Here is a 14,639-nt window from a genome sequence, read left to right as displayed (position 1 = left end):
GCAGTGTGCGCACACATACATATGCAGCTCCATTTGTGCAAGCGGCAGGCATGTGTGCCTGCTGTTATCACAAATGGAGCTGTGCGTGTGCAGGTGCTCACTCACTGATCATGCAGAACCATACTCTTCCCACTCCCCACTAGTCTGCAAAGCTGGAAAGGTTGGAGAATGCTAGCCTAGTGTGGCTATCAACCTGATACACATTAGCATGAGTTTATAATGCTTAACAGTCAGAAATAGTTAATTATTTTATAAATCACAACCACAATTATTCAAAATTTATGGTGGCCATCTCTGAAGTCTATTTCTATGTGAATCATAGGTATTGTAGCTAGTATGTTTAATTGCCTTTCTTCTGGTGTATCTAAAAAGAAAGAACATAGCTAATAATTTTGTTTCCTCATTGTCCAGGGTATTCTGAAATGCTCAATTTTTCCCCCTAAACCTGTAAAATTATTTGTAATGTTCCTTTCATCTTTTGTGTTTGAAATATATTTTATTTTTAGAGCAAAAGATACAAGAATTAAATGAACAAAGAAAGCTATTGTCTATAGGTTTAGAGGGAATTGTACAAAATATTCAAAATATACAGAATGTTAAATCGAGCAAAACTGAACTATTAACACCCGGCGGTAAGTACAGAATTAAAGCTATTATCAGATTCATGGGGCTTCACAAATGAATTCTTTTTGTCCGTCTTTTGTGTGTAAGAATATAATCTATTCTACTAAAACTGAAATCTTGTTTTTGTTTTGTCTGAATTTCCTCACAATTGAAAGATGAAGTATTATGGAGATCCTCTGAATGCTAGCTGACTAGCCACTCGATTTGATTTCTTATCTATATTTTTTATTTTGTATTCCACTTAAAAGTAGTATTTTCTTTTTTTAATTTTTATTTTATTTAGAAGATTAAAATACAAATTAAAAAAACATTTTACAAAAAATATCAAAAATAGATAAAACGTTTTTAAAATGTGCATTAAAAAGTATAAAAAACCAAAAAACCCAACTCCATACCATATTTTTCAGAGTATAAGACTAAAAGAGGGTAGAAATGTCAGTGCATCTTATACAGTACACCTAATACAGCCATTTTTTTTCAAAAGTGAAATAAAAAGCCAATAAATAAATAATGTGTAAATTATATAACTCTTTATCAAATACTAGTAATTGGAAAATTGAATTTCAACCATTTTTTTCCAAAAGAAATTTAAGAACAATTAGTTTTCTCCATCTTTAATAACTTTAAAGGTGATTTAAAAGAAACAAGTAAAAAAATGTAAAAAAAGTAAAATTCTAAAAAGCCATGACTGCAGCAAAAGAGAGAGAAGGGGAGGGAGGGTAGGTAGGTAGGTAGGTAGGAAGGAAGGAAGGATTTCAGTATTTTTTCCCTTTTCATTCCTGCCTTCTCCATTTTAATCAGACTTGAAATATAGACAATGAAACACTAGCCTTTTTCCCCACTGAGAATTATGAATATTAATTTTCTACAATAATTTGGTTATACATCGAGTAGTGTATTGGTTAAGATGTTGGACTAGTTTCAAACTCTCCCCCAGCCATGGTGCTGGTGACATCTTCCAATTCTACAGCTTCTACAGGCACTGCAAGATTAATGCTTCTGCTTCTGCCGAGGTTGCCTTTGGAAGAACAAGTTTGCAGCTGTTGACTTTTCCTTAGTAAATTTCATTTGCTCCAGAATGAAATAAAAATCTAGTCAGGAGCCTCATTTAAAACATATTGCTCAAGATATCTGACCAACTTGCTTTTCAGTTGAATCTGCTATGTAGCTGATTTTTATTCCAAACTAGGAAAAGAATGTTGCATGTTTATTTAAAGAAGGCATGTACCTTACTTTTAAAAGAAAGCACATTATTATATTATTGGTTTGTTTTTCTTTGTGCTTTTTTCACATTGATTATAGGCTTCCTCATAGATGCAATAGTTTTAGGTCTGATGGGAAAGGGATTGACAGAAATAATAATAATTTAGTAATAATAATAATTTATTAGACTTGTTTGCCACCCCTCTCCGAAGAGTCGGGGTGGCTTATCTATAAGAATTAAGAAAGATAAAATCTTGCCTTTATGTGGGACTACTTCTTTATATCAGCCAGTAAATAAACGTCCTGGTAAGATGAGAGCATGATAATTTTAATCTTTTAGGTTAATAATTTTAAAATATTTCCTTTTATAGAAATACAAGCATTATCTGAGAAAAGAAAGTTATATTTAGACAATATAGAATTAAATGCGAAAGATTTGAAACTTTTGCAGGCTGCTGCAGCTACTCAACCAGATAATGGTAAGTAATTGATTTTTAGTTTGTGAATATGTTAGGCACTTTTCTGTTTTCTCAGCAATATTTTGTTTAAGATGAAAAATCTTCAGTACATTTTTGGTTGACAAATAGTAATGATTATAACAAAAATAATTTTTAGTTTAGTGTGGGGAAGCATCCAACAATAGTTAATTCCTTTTGTAGCCTAGGAAAGCAGGAATTATATCTGAATTTATTTTTTAACTCTAGGCTTGATGAAATGAATTAATCTTTCTCATAAAGGACCTCCAATTATTCTAGTGCAATTTTCTGCAAACATCTGCAAGGAGAAATAGGAATTGATAAAAAATTTACCCCGTTCTTTCTCTGATGACAGGTTTCTGTCTCTTACTTTACATCATATAGCTGCAATTAGAACTGACATTTCAAATCTTTCTCCATTTCTATATTACCATTTCTTGTATCATTATATGACAAAAGGATCCAGCAAACCTTTCACTTGCTTTTTAACCTCTCAAAGAGAGCCATTTTACTATAAAGAGAATACCAGCCCATAGATCAACTCTTGATATTCTTCTGATCTACTTAGGATCTCTTATGCTACTACAGATGTTTGTTTCAGATATTATAAAATCTTACACTTTTCTCAAATTTCTGATTGTGTAATCAGCATTTGAGTGATATGTTGGTGCTCTTGAATTTTTGGTGTTTTTGTAAACATTACTTACAATATTGCTAGTTTAATGTGTTTTATTTCAATTGTTTTTAATACTGTATATTACATCCTAAACATAGATATTTCCTTCCAGTCTATTTCTAAAAGGTTTAATACTAACATGTATGCTACCTTTATGCAGAACAGATAGTTCAAAAATTAGCTGAGAAGAAAATAATACTGTTTGACAATCTGAGCGGAATTATTCAAGATGTGGAACAAGCACTTAACTCTGATTTAGAAAAAGGTTTGACGAAAAGATCTGCTGGTAAGTGTTTAAAATAAAATGGTAGGATAATCTATTAATGCTAACTGATCTAGAAAGAACATAGACATAATATAATACATTTTCTGCAGGTCTTTTTAAGGGATAACTGTTGTTAATTGATGCTGCTTGGGTGGAGGGGTGGTAAGAGCATTATAAATCTCTGGAATGAAAATGTGTTTGTCAAACAGAAATATAGAGAAATCATTACTGGTTGTTTTCATTATGAATTTAGCATGTTTATATCTATTAGTAACACAATATCTTTTAGACTGGTTGTGATGTGGAAGGGTGTTTACCTTAAATGCATATATGGATTTAATATCCAAATGTTCAATTATTATTCATTTTTAATCAAATCATTTTTCTTTGATCTCTGTACATTGGTCTTGTGATATTGCCTTCTGTGTGGGCAGAGCCTCTGTAGATAATGTTTTTTCTGTGTATTTCCAGCACGCATATCCTTGGGCTTGGTTCTCAATTGAATCTCAAGTACTTACTTTCAAGTACTTTACTGCAAGAATATCTTGCTCTAAATAAACACCATTACTGTATTTGGTATTTTATGTATCATTTTTCAGACTTATGAATTACAGTGGTACCTCGATTCACGACCACAGTTCGTTCCAGAAGTGTGGTCGAGAATCTATTTGGTCGAGTACCGAATTAATTTATCCCATAGGAAATAATGGAAATAGGTTTAATTGGTTTCCAGCCCCTATTTCCTTTATTTCCTATGGGATAAAGATCTGAGGTCTAAGCACTCCAAGCTGTAGTAAGGGTGGGGGCAGCTGCAATACCGGCAGTTTCGGGGGGGGTGCTCCTTTCCTCAGTGGTTCGTCTTCTTCCCTTTAAGCAGTTACACCAACTTTCTCCTTCCCGACGGCGGCGGCGGCTTTCCTTAGAGCAACACCAGCGCCGGGAACGTGACATGAGAAAGGGAAGCCACGCCCACCCTTCCTACAGCTTGGAGCACAACTGGGAGGCTGTTTAGTGGGCAGCCAGGATGGGCGTGTCGGATTCCGACTCCCATTCCTTCTCACCCCATGTACGCAGGCCTCATTGAATCCTCTGGACTTCTGGTAGGCCTATTGGGCCATTTTTTGCCCTCCCCAGGCTTTAGGAAAGCTTCCTGAGCCTGTGGATGGGCTCAGAGCCTTTCCTGAAGCCTGGGGTGGGCAAAAATAGCTCCCTACCAAGCAGTGGGCACTGCACACAGTTTTGGGTGACTGGTGAGTGCGTGCATGTCCAAGCGAGATTTTGCTTCCTGTGCATGAACAAGTTAGAGACACAGAGCTGCACATGCAACTCCATTTTCACTACATGTGGCCTGTACTAGACCTTTACTTTCTATAAAATAAATCATTTATAAATGTGTGTTTAAGGCAGAAAATAAAGCCTTACAGTTTTGTTTTAATGGTTGCTAAAATGAGTTTGGCTTGGAAATGATTTCATGGCAAAACCTTTTCTAATTTATTCTCATTCAATACAGTCTGTGGTCTCTTCTGCAGCCTTTTTGAAAGTCCCCCCCCCCATTTTTTATTTATGTAGAATAACAACATGCTCACTGTTCTCAATGATCATTCCACACTCTGGTGCCTCTTGGACTGGAAGGCAAAATTATACTCTGCTCTATTCCTATTAATATAGCACTTTCTTACCTGCAATCATATATGCAAAAAGATGTTTTTAGTGATTGCAGCAGACGCGGAATAAGCACACGGACCACAGAACTGGGATTTATGGGTCAGTTTATTAATTCAAGAACTGGATCTGCAGAGGTAACCAAAAGGCGGTGGAACATCAATTCCAAACATTCCTGGGTAACTATGGATGAAAACTCCATTGCCTTCATTCCCCTCGACCTTGGCCTTGAACTTGACTTTCTCTTGCTCTCTGCCAAACCCAAGGCGTGTGGGAATGCTCGCCCACCCAGGTTGTCATTTCTGGGCATGCGGTAGGTGAGCCCCGAGGGCATCCCACCTCCATAACCCGGGCCGGCACGGCCTTGTAATCATGGAGAGGAGCGGCCCATCACCTTCCAAAAGGTGCCCAAAGGAGATCACGCAGTTTCTCTCTGCCCCATTTTCTGCCCCCTACCATCACAGCAGGGGGGGGCAAATATCCATGTAGACCCCCATGCTCCCCCCAATCTGTGCCCACACATGCAGGTACCTCTGCAGGTCCTGTTATGCATTGGGGCAGGGTCTCTCGCTAGGCAATCCAGCAGCAAAACTTGCAGGTCACTGCTACTTACCCCCATCACAATGGAGGGGTGTGTGTTCCCCTGCCAGGTGAGCCCCTTGGCTCCCTGCATTGTGCCCCCAGGGCCCCTATATTCTACAGTTTGTCACAATGAGTGAAAATGCTCCACAACGCTGTACCCTAGGCCTTCTACCGGGCCATCTGGTGCCATGACCTGTCGCTCCACTGTTGGTCCCCCTCTCCAGCTCTCCATTCATCATAAACGGCCCAAGGTCTTGAGTACCACTGAACTATGGCCCCATTTCAATTTGGGAAAGTAGCTTTTAAAATAAAGAAACGAAAGACAAAAATTCTAACGAAAAAATTAACGAAAAAGAAGAAGCAAAATTTGATGGATAAATTAGGAATGCAAATAGAAAAAAAGGTAAAATGTTTAGGTATAAATTTATCAGCAAAGCCCATATCAATTAAGGATGATAATTATACAGAACTATTGAAAAAAATAGAGGGAAAATTAACAAACTGGACTAAATTACCCGTTTCTTTGATTGGAAGAATTGCAATGATAAAAATGTCAATTTTACCACAAATATTATACTTATTTCAAACAATCCCAGTTATACTAAAAAAAAACCTTTTTTCAAAAACTAAATAGGATGATAACAACATTTATACGGGCAGGGAAAAAACCTCAAATTAGATTACAATATCTCCAAGATAATAGGAAACGGGGGCTTTGGCCTTCCTGATTTTGAATTATATTATAATGCATTCATAATAAATTGGTTAAGAGATTGGATCAAATTAAATAATAAAAGATTACTTTTACCAAAAGGACATGATCTGTTGGTAGGCTGGCATGCCTTTCTCTGGGACAAAAAAGATAAAATTCATAAATATTTTTTAAAACATAATTAGAAGCTCACTTCTCGAAACTTGGAATAGAATTAAAAAGTGTCACTATCCCCAAATTCCTGGATGATTCTCCAGTATGAAAGCCATGATACATCCGAACACAATAGATCTCACTAAAATGGTCACATATTATGAATTACTAAATGAAAGAGGAAAATTAAAAACGAATGTACAATTAGGAAATGAAGGAATAAAAGTGGACTGGTGGCCCTATATGCAAATAAAATCAAGATTTGATGAAGATAAAAGAAAGAGGAATACAAAAGAGGAAAACAGATTTGGATAAAATAATTTTAGGGCAGGATAAAAAAATTATATTTAAATTATATAACTATCTTTTGAATTATAACATGGAGGATTGTATAGTAAAAGGAAGTATCCACAATTGGAATAAAAACTTTGGATGTAATGTAAATTTAGATAACTGGAATACAATCTGGCACAAAAACTATAAATTTACTAAATCTGCAGCGTACAAAGAAAACTTATATAAAATGTATTACAGGTGGCACTTAGCACCAGCAAGAGTAGCACAAATGTATCCTAAATTAAAACCTTTCTGCTGGAGATGCAAAGGAAAATTGGGAACCTATTTTCACATATGATGGACTTGCCCACATATTTAAAAAAATTGGGATCAAATGCAAAGGTGGTTAACAGATATGATTAAGGTGACAATTAATAAAAAGCCTGAGGCATTTTTATTGGGAATTATAGACCAGAAATTAGAAAAAAATTGTGTATATATTCAGATAAATGAATAATATTTACCAAAACTAAGAAACAAAAGAATGTAAGGAAGGTGTTTGATATAGTATTGTTTTTGTAAGTATATTTATTGTTATGTGTATGTACCTGTCTGGTTTTTCTTATGTTTTTTTTTCTTTTGTGTTTTGTCTTTTTGTATGTCTATATTTTTTAAAAAGTTTTAAATCTCAATTAAAAATATTTATATAAAAAAAGGAAATATTAACTCTTGGTAGGCTGATGGGTCTTTCTTTTGCTATGCTGAGAAATGTAGATACAAAGTTTGCTTTGCTCTTCCCTTTCAACATGGAAGAAACTGAATTTTGCTTTTAAATATGTTTTAAATGATTATCTGCATTTCTAAATTTTTAGAGAGAGAAATACATGAGCTGCTAACATTTTCAACAGTAGAATCAAAATGTTATGAACTGGAGGAAATGGGGATTCTTCCATACAATCAGCTGGATGTTATCAGTAAGTACAGAATGAAATCCCGAAGCATGTTCTTTAAAAGTTCTTTAGCAGATAATCTATATGGTCACAAAATCTTTAATGAAAAAAATTATTTATTTATTTAAGGAAATTGCTATTCTAAATAAGTATCTGAAATACATTGTTTCTTTTATTGTCATTTATTGTAATCTAGGAAGGAAACTGCACGATGTAAAAGAACAAAGAAAGAGTTCATTTTATAGACGTCATTTACTTTATCCTAAAGAGTATTCAGTAGAAAATATGCTTGAGAGTAAGTATTAAGTTACAGATAGTCCTTGATTTGCAACCATAACTGGCACAAAATTTCTGATGCTAAGCAATTCAATTGTTAAGTGACTCTTTTTCCATTTTATGATCTTTCTGGCCACAGTTGTTAACTGAATCCATGCAGGTATTACATTAATAACAAGATTGTTAAGTGAATCTGCTTTCCCCATTGACATTGCTTGTCAGAAGGCCGCAAAAGGTGATCTCATAACCCCAGGGCACTGCAACTGTCATAAATTTATTTATTTATTTATTTCATTTGATTTTTATGCCGCCCTTCTCCTTAGACTCAGGGCGGCTTACAACAAGTTAGCAATAGCACTTTTTATCAGAGCCAGCATATTGCCCCCACAATCTGGGTCAGTGCCATTGTAACTTTCAACAGTCGTTAAATTGACTGTTGTAAATAAAGGGGTACCAGTATTTGAATTAATGCATAAAAATGAATCCAGTAGCCATGAAGTCAAACCTAGCAATCAAATTTCTGCTTCTCCAAATACGAACTTGAATTACTTTTGGGCCATGTCCATAATTTGGAACCCTTTTTAGAAACCCTGCCCCCCCCACTCATAGATACTCGGAGGATGGGGGTTAACCGCCTAAGAAAGGATCTACAACTTGGGTGTCTTCCTAGACCCACAGCTGAAATTAGAACAACATCTTTCAGCTGTGGCTAGGGGGACCTTTACATAGGTTCGCCTAGTCAACCAGCTGATTAGAGCCTTCTCCAGGTTCTATCGACCAAACAGTGTCAATTGTCAGAACCGCAATGGAGGGCCTTCTCTGTGGCAGCTCCGACTCTATGAAACCAACTATCCCCTGAGATCTGCACCGCCCCCACCCTCCTAGTCTTCCGGAAGCTCTTAAAAACATGGCTTTGCCAGCAGGCCTGGGGCCATTGAGCTACAGTATTCTGCTCCAGCAGCATGAGATGAATGTTTTGTATTGGGATTTTAATTGTAATATATTGTTTTATTTATGTATGCCACCCAGAGCCCATCAGGAGTTGGGTGGTTTAAAACTCTATCTATCTATCTATCTATCTATCTATCTATCTATCTATCTATCTATCTATCTATCTATCTATCTATCTATCTATCTATCTATCTATCTATCTATCTATCTAAACAAACAAACAAACAAACAAACAAACAAACAAACAAACAAAGCACGTTAATTTTGTATTGGTAACATGATGAAATAATGGCCCATAGAAAATAATTTTAGCTTTTTCATTCTGCTAATCCTGAAAAGATAATTTAGTGTATTATTAGGTGGTCTTTGTAGAATGTAAGCTCTGAAAATATGTCACTCTTTAACTTAGTGAAATATGAAGGCTTTTCTTTTATAGATGTTTATTATTTTTCAGGAATATATTATTTTTCATAAGAAGTGCTCCCATAATATATAAGAATTACAGTAATACCCCGGTTATTGCGTCCCCAACCATTGCGAACAGGGTAATTTGCGATTTTTCAACCCGGAAGTCAAAACACCATCTGCGCATGCGTGCCCTTTTTTCTATGGGCACGCATGCGTAGATGGCGCCCGGCAGATCAGCTGCTGGGCGGCTTCCCTGGGTCTTCCCCCTCTTGCTGGCGGGAGGGCTAGCAGCGGGCATCAGCAAGGAGTTTCCCCACCGCCCACGCAAACTCCTCGCTGCCGCCCGCCCTTCGCCCGCCCACGCCGTTCATTCTCGCCGCTTTCCAGCTGAGTCCTGAAGCGAATTCGCTTCAGGACTCAGCTCGAAAACGGCGAGAGCGAGCGCGGACAAACCGTTCGCTGGCGCTAGCTCTCGCCGCTTTGGAGCTGAGTCCTGAAGCGAATTCGCTTCAGGACTCAGCTCCAAAGCGGCGAGAGGGAGCGCCAGCGAACGGTTTGTCCGCGCTCCCTCTCGCCGCTTTGGAGCTGAGTCCTGAAGCGAATTCGCTTCAGGATTCAGCTCCAAAGCGGCGAGAGGGAGCGCCAGCGAACAGTTTGTCCGCGCTCCCTCTCGCCGCTTTGGAGCTGAGTCCTGAAGCGAATTCGCTTCAGGACTCAGCTCCAAAGCGGCGAGAGGGAGCGCCAGCGAACGGCCTGCCTGCCCGCTAGCGAGGAGCCGAAGATTGGGGGCGGCGCGGCTGTTTTAAAACGTCGCCACCGGCATGGGGGGCTTGCCAGCACCCCCCGGACCCCCAACCTGGGTTTGGGGGGCTGCTAGGAAGCCCCCCATGCCGGCGGCGACGTTTTAAAACAGCCGCGCCGCCCCCAATCTTCGGCTCCTCGCTAGCGCTGCGGAAGTAAAAACACCATCTGCACATGCGCAGATGGTGTTTTTACTTCCGCAGCGCTACTTCGCGAAAACCCACTCGTTGCGGGGGGTCCTGGAACGGAACCCTTGCAACGAGCGGGGGATCACTGTATTAATTATTTTTTTAAAATGGAAAATTTTAAGGTATGATGGAAATTATTGGAAACTTCCATGTGGGAAGATCTTGATCACCTTCTCTTCATTAGAATTGGTTTATGGAAAAACAAAAATGGAAAAACAAGTTTGAAGAATGAATTCGTTACCCGAGATGTAAATAAATACAAACAAATATGTATTTATCTGTGAAGCTTTTTTGAAAGTCACAATCACTTGCTAGTAAGACCATATTTTAAAAGAAACTCTTAAAAAATCTTGAAGATTAATTTAAAAGGGGGAAAGGAAAATAACCTTTTACAACTTAAAGCACTTAATTTTGCTAAAGGAGTTTCATACTGTGCAATAGAAGATGGCAAGCAGAATTAGTTGAGTGAACAAGTTTTTTTTTTAAAAAAAACTAAGAATAAAAAGCTTCCTGTAACAGTGGTAATTATATGGCTCTTCTTATATTCTTACATGGTGTTACTATCAGCAGAAATCATATGAATTTAAGTGATAATTGTTTTTTTATTCTTAGGCCAAAAACAAGCACTAAAAGAATTTCTCCAACAAAGAAAACATTTGTTTTCGTATCTGCGATCAAGTATTGAAAATCTGCAAGATATGCAAAACGTATCTGGTAAATTCAATGTTACTATTTCTGGTTATCATTTTTTTGATTTTGCTAGATTTTTTTTATTAATGAAAAAATACTTAAAGCTTTTTTAATGATCCCAGTTGTTAAAAAATCATAAAAACAAAGAAGAAATGTTGTTGTTCTTATAGTTAGGAAGAGAATAGCAATAATAATATTTGATTAGAATGCAATCAGTGACCAAATAATGCTGATTAGACTTGAGCACAACCTTTTAATATGACAATCAGACAAGTTTATTCTTCAACCAGTGATACAGAAGAGAAAATTGATGAGTTTAATGACAAATTTGTTATAATAGAGGTGCTGCTTGTTATTGGAGATTGGCAACCAAAGTTGAAAACATGAAAAAAGAAAATATAAATTAGATTATTGCCTTGACTATGATGGTCAGGACTCTGACCAAAATTCTAACTACATAACTAAATTCAATTTTAAAGCGGTGTTCCCCAAGATAGTGTACTGGAACCAACGCTCTTCATTCAAGGAGAGTCCAATGTGGGTAATTCTCCAGTCTGATTGGAAGGGACTGAGTTTAACTTAAATATAAGGTGGGCACCGTCCCCTAGCCCTCAAGTCTTAAAAACTCAGTCGCAGTAAAGGGATTCTGAGTTTCTCACTCCTAAACTATTTAGTGTTTAATTTGGTATTTGTAAGTTTGCCTTTTCCTCTGTTTTTATTTCAGGAACGAAGCCCTTGTCATGCCTATGCTCCATGCAGCATAGGGTTTAACCCTCCCGGCTGTCGCTCCTCCCCTGTCAGGCCCCCCACACAGGGTCAGTTATAAGGGCCAGAGAGAGAGCAACCGGGTTACCGACCTCCGCGGTCGCACCCAGACAACAGGAGGCAGTTAACGTCGAGGGGGTCCGCCCCCCTCGACGAACATACCGGGATGAAGGCACAAAGATATCTGGGCAGGACGTGGAGCCAACCTCAGGCACCCCGCCAGGAAGCCATCAATTTTCCAGACGGGAGTGGTGAATTAGTACAGAGCGTGGGCTGATGGTTGCTTGGGCAACGGAGCCAGGCATTTTAAAACTCCAAAGGGCGGTAAGGAGCCGACATCACTGTGCAATGCTGCCTGTATCCTTTAGGAACTAAGGCGGCCATTTTAAAAGTCCTCAAAACAGCGGGAAAAACCGACTTGCTCTTGATGACCCGTGTGGTCTCCATGGCAATGGCAAGTCGGCCATTAAAAAAACCCCCGATTCGGGCTGCAGTAGCATGATGCGGGGCAAAATAATTCCCCGAATTCCACGTCATAGCCGCAACCTCCAAATCTACCTTGGAGACACGCAGGCACAGAAAGAGCTTACAGACCCTTTGCCTTCTTTCTTGGTGCATCGAGCAGGAGAAAGAATGACTGTCTGACGGAGCCTTGCTATCGCCTATAAGCGTGAGTGTTTTCCTCAAAGGGGAAGAAAAATAATGGCAGACCCATCAGTTCATACTGGGGAGGAGTCTATTTCAGCCACTAGACCCACTACCCCAAAGGAGAAGACCCCAAAGTCCAAATCTTCCCAAAGCTCCTCTCTCAGGGAAGCTGAAAAAAGGATAAAAGCTCTTGAGAAACAATTAGAGGCAACCCAGAAGCAACTAGGACCTACAGCAGCTCAATCATTGTCCAATCTTACCGCCACCAGCCTCCCCCATGATTAGCACAGGGGTAGTAGACCCGGCAACAGAAAGGGACTGATCCCCTGAATGTCCCATACAACCAGTGCCTTCTCCAATACGCGAGAACTACATCCCTATAAGACAAGCCTCCGTGTGGCCTAGTCTTCCTCCACCTTCGCAAGCCACCCTATTTCCTCAGTATGGGCAGACGCAGTCAGCAACCTTTACCCCAATGGCGGCTGGCCTGCGGACTTCTCAATACACATGGCAGAATATGCCCCCGGCACTGCAAGTCCTAATTGCCAACGCATATTCTCAGGGTTTGGCAACAGGGGTACAATACACACCAGCGGTACCCAACCCCACGAGATTCAGAGACCCTTGGACGGCGCCAGCCACTCATTCTTTAACAGGGTCAATGGAGGAGGATATGTCTACTAGGGACAATACCAGCGATGCGGATGACGATTTGTCAGGGGATGAGCAGCCGCCGGAACAACCGGTATTTACAGGACTTTTAAAAACGTCACTGTTCACTGCACTGACTATTGATCAGGCCGGGGAGGGGAAGCAAGCAGATGCCTCTGCAAGGACTCCCCCAGTCGGAGGACTGTTCGTAATGCCCAGGAAGGAGATGGAACACATTCCATCATCCCAGCTATTCCTGGAAAACATAAAATGTCCATGGGAAAACCCGGTGGCCGCTCAGGGTCCATCAAATTTAGACCATAAATTCTATACATTTGACCAAGAGATGGAGAATCTACTAGGCTTCCCGACCATAGACAAGCCGGTGGCAAGCCTAGTTTCTAATGCCCTGGTCCCTTCCAAATCACCGTAGGGCCTAAGGGCAGAGGATAAGAAGGCGGAGAACGTAGTGCGTAAAACACACCAAATGGCAGCCTGGGCCTTACGCGCCGCCTCTGCGGCCTCCTTTTTCAATAGAGTCACCATCTTATGGATTCAAGAAATACAATCCAGGGTGAATCCAGAGGATGGACGCCTTCGCTAAGACTTAAACAAGCTTCTGGCGGCCATAGAATTTTCAGCGGATGCCACGGTGAATGCAGCGAAATTCGCCTCCAGAGCCATGGCATCTTCAGTATCATCCCGCAGGCTGATTGGGCTTCGCAGCTGGCAGGCAGATGTAAAATCGAAGTGGCGCCTGGCGTCTTCACCTTTTAAATGGGAAAAATTGTTTGGGGACATCCTGGAGGAGGTCCTGATTGAAGATAAAGACCAGAAAAAAGTGATGCCAAAGACATGTTTCAGATGCTTTGGAGAATAGGTTGACTCCCCCTTCTTTGTGGCAACCCCTAAGATACTGGAACACTGCTATCATATCTAACCATGCCCAGTTCCTGCAACCGTTCTTCATATGTTTTAGCCTCTAGTCCCCTAATCATCTTTGTCGCTCTTCTCTGTACTTTTTCTAGTCTCAACATCCTTTTTGCATCGTGGCAACCAAAACTGAATGCAATATTCCAAGTGTGGCCTTACCAAGGCCTTATAAAGTGGTATTATCACTTCATGTGATCTTGATTCTATCCCTCTGTTAATGCAGCCTAGAACTGTGTTGGCTTTTTTCGCAGCTGCTGCACACTGCTGGTTGTCCACTAGGACTCCAAGATCTCTCTCACAGTTACTACTGTTGAGCAATGTACCACATATATTGTACCTGTGCATTTTTTTCTTGCCTAAATGTAGAATCTTACTTTTTTCACCATTGATTTTCATTTTGTCACATAATGGGCAAGCTCCATTACAATTGTATTTCAAGGACTATAAATTCACTGATAGTTATCTTAATTGTCTTTCCACAAAAATATTTTTTGTCTTCTACTAGGTTTAGTAGCAGACTTTTAGTGAATTGCAGCATGTGCCTTTTAATAAATGTAGCTGGAAAAGGCTGCTACTAGATTTCAGATATTTGGGCTAAGGATCTTTTCCTGCATTGTCCTATATTTTATAGAAAGAGATAGGAAAAGAGTAGCAGAATTAATGAAAACTCATAATGAAATTAGAATGACACAGAATATCATTGCAAGATTTCTATTCAATGAAATAGATAAACTGATATCTTAAGACAT

General features: G+C 39.3%; 1 protein-coding gene across 5 annotated transcripts in view; it reads left to right on the top strand.

The window, feature by feature from the left end:
- CCDC7 (coiled-coil domain containing 7) overlaps positions 1-14,639 on the top strand; it is a 243,752-nt gene that overhangs the window by 204,983 nt on the left and 24,130 nt on the right. For all 5 annotated transcript variants that reach the window (XM_070726680.1, XM_070726682.1, XM_070726683.1 and 2 more), the window contains 6 exons: positions 507-632; positions 2,199-2,306; positions 3,140-3,265; positions 7,502-7,603; positions 7,776-7,874; positions 10,816-10,917. In XM_070726680.1, the coding sequence (XP_070582781.1) occupies positions 507-632; positions 2,199-2,306; positions 3,140-3,265; positions 7,502-7,603; positions 7,776-7,874; positions 10,816-10,917 (663 nt within the window). The remainder of the gene's footprint in view (positions 1-506; positions 633-2,198; positions 2,307-3,139; positions 3,266-7,501; positions 7,604-7,775; positions 7,875-10,815; positions 10,918-14,639) is intronic.

The sequence above is a fragment of the Erythrolamprus reginae genome, chromosome Z (assembly GCF_031021105.1).
Source record: "Erythrolamprus reginae isolate rEryReg1 chromosome Z, rEryReg1.hap1, whole genome shotgun sequence".
NCBI classification, from domain to species: domain Eukaryota; kingdom Metazoa; phylum Chordata; class Lepidosauria; order Squamata; family Dipsadidae; genus Erythrolamprus; species Erythrolamprus reginae.
The sequence above is the reverse complement of the archived record's forward strand: the minus strand, read 5'-3'. Positions and strand labels throughout refer to the sequence as shown.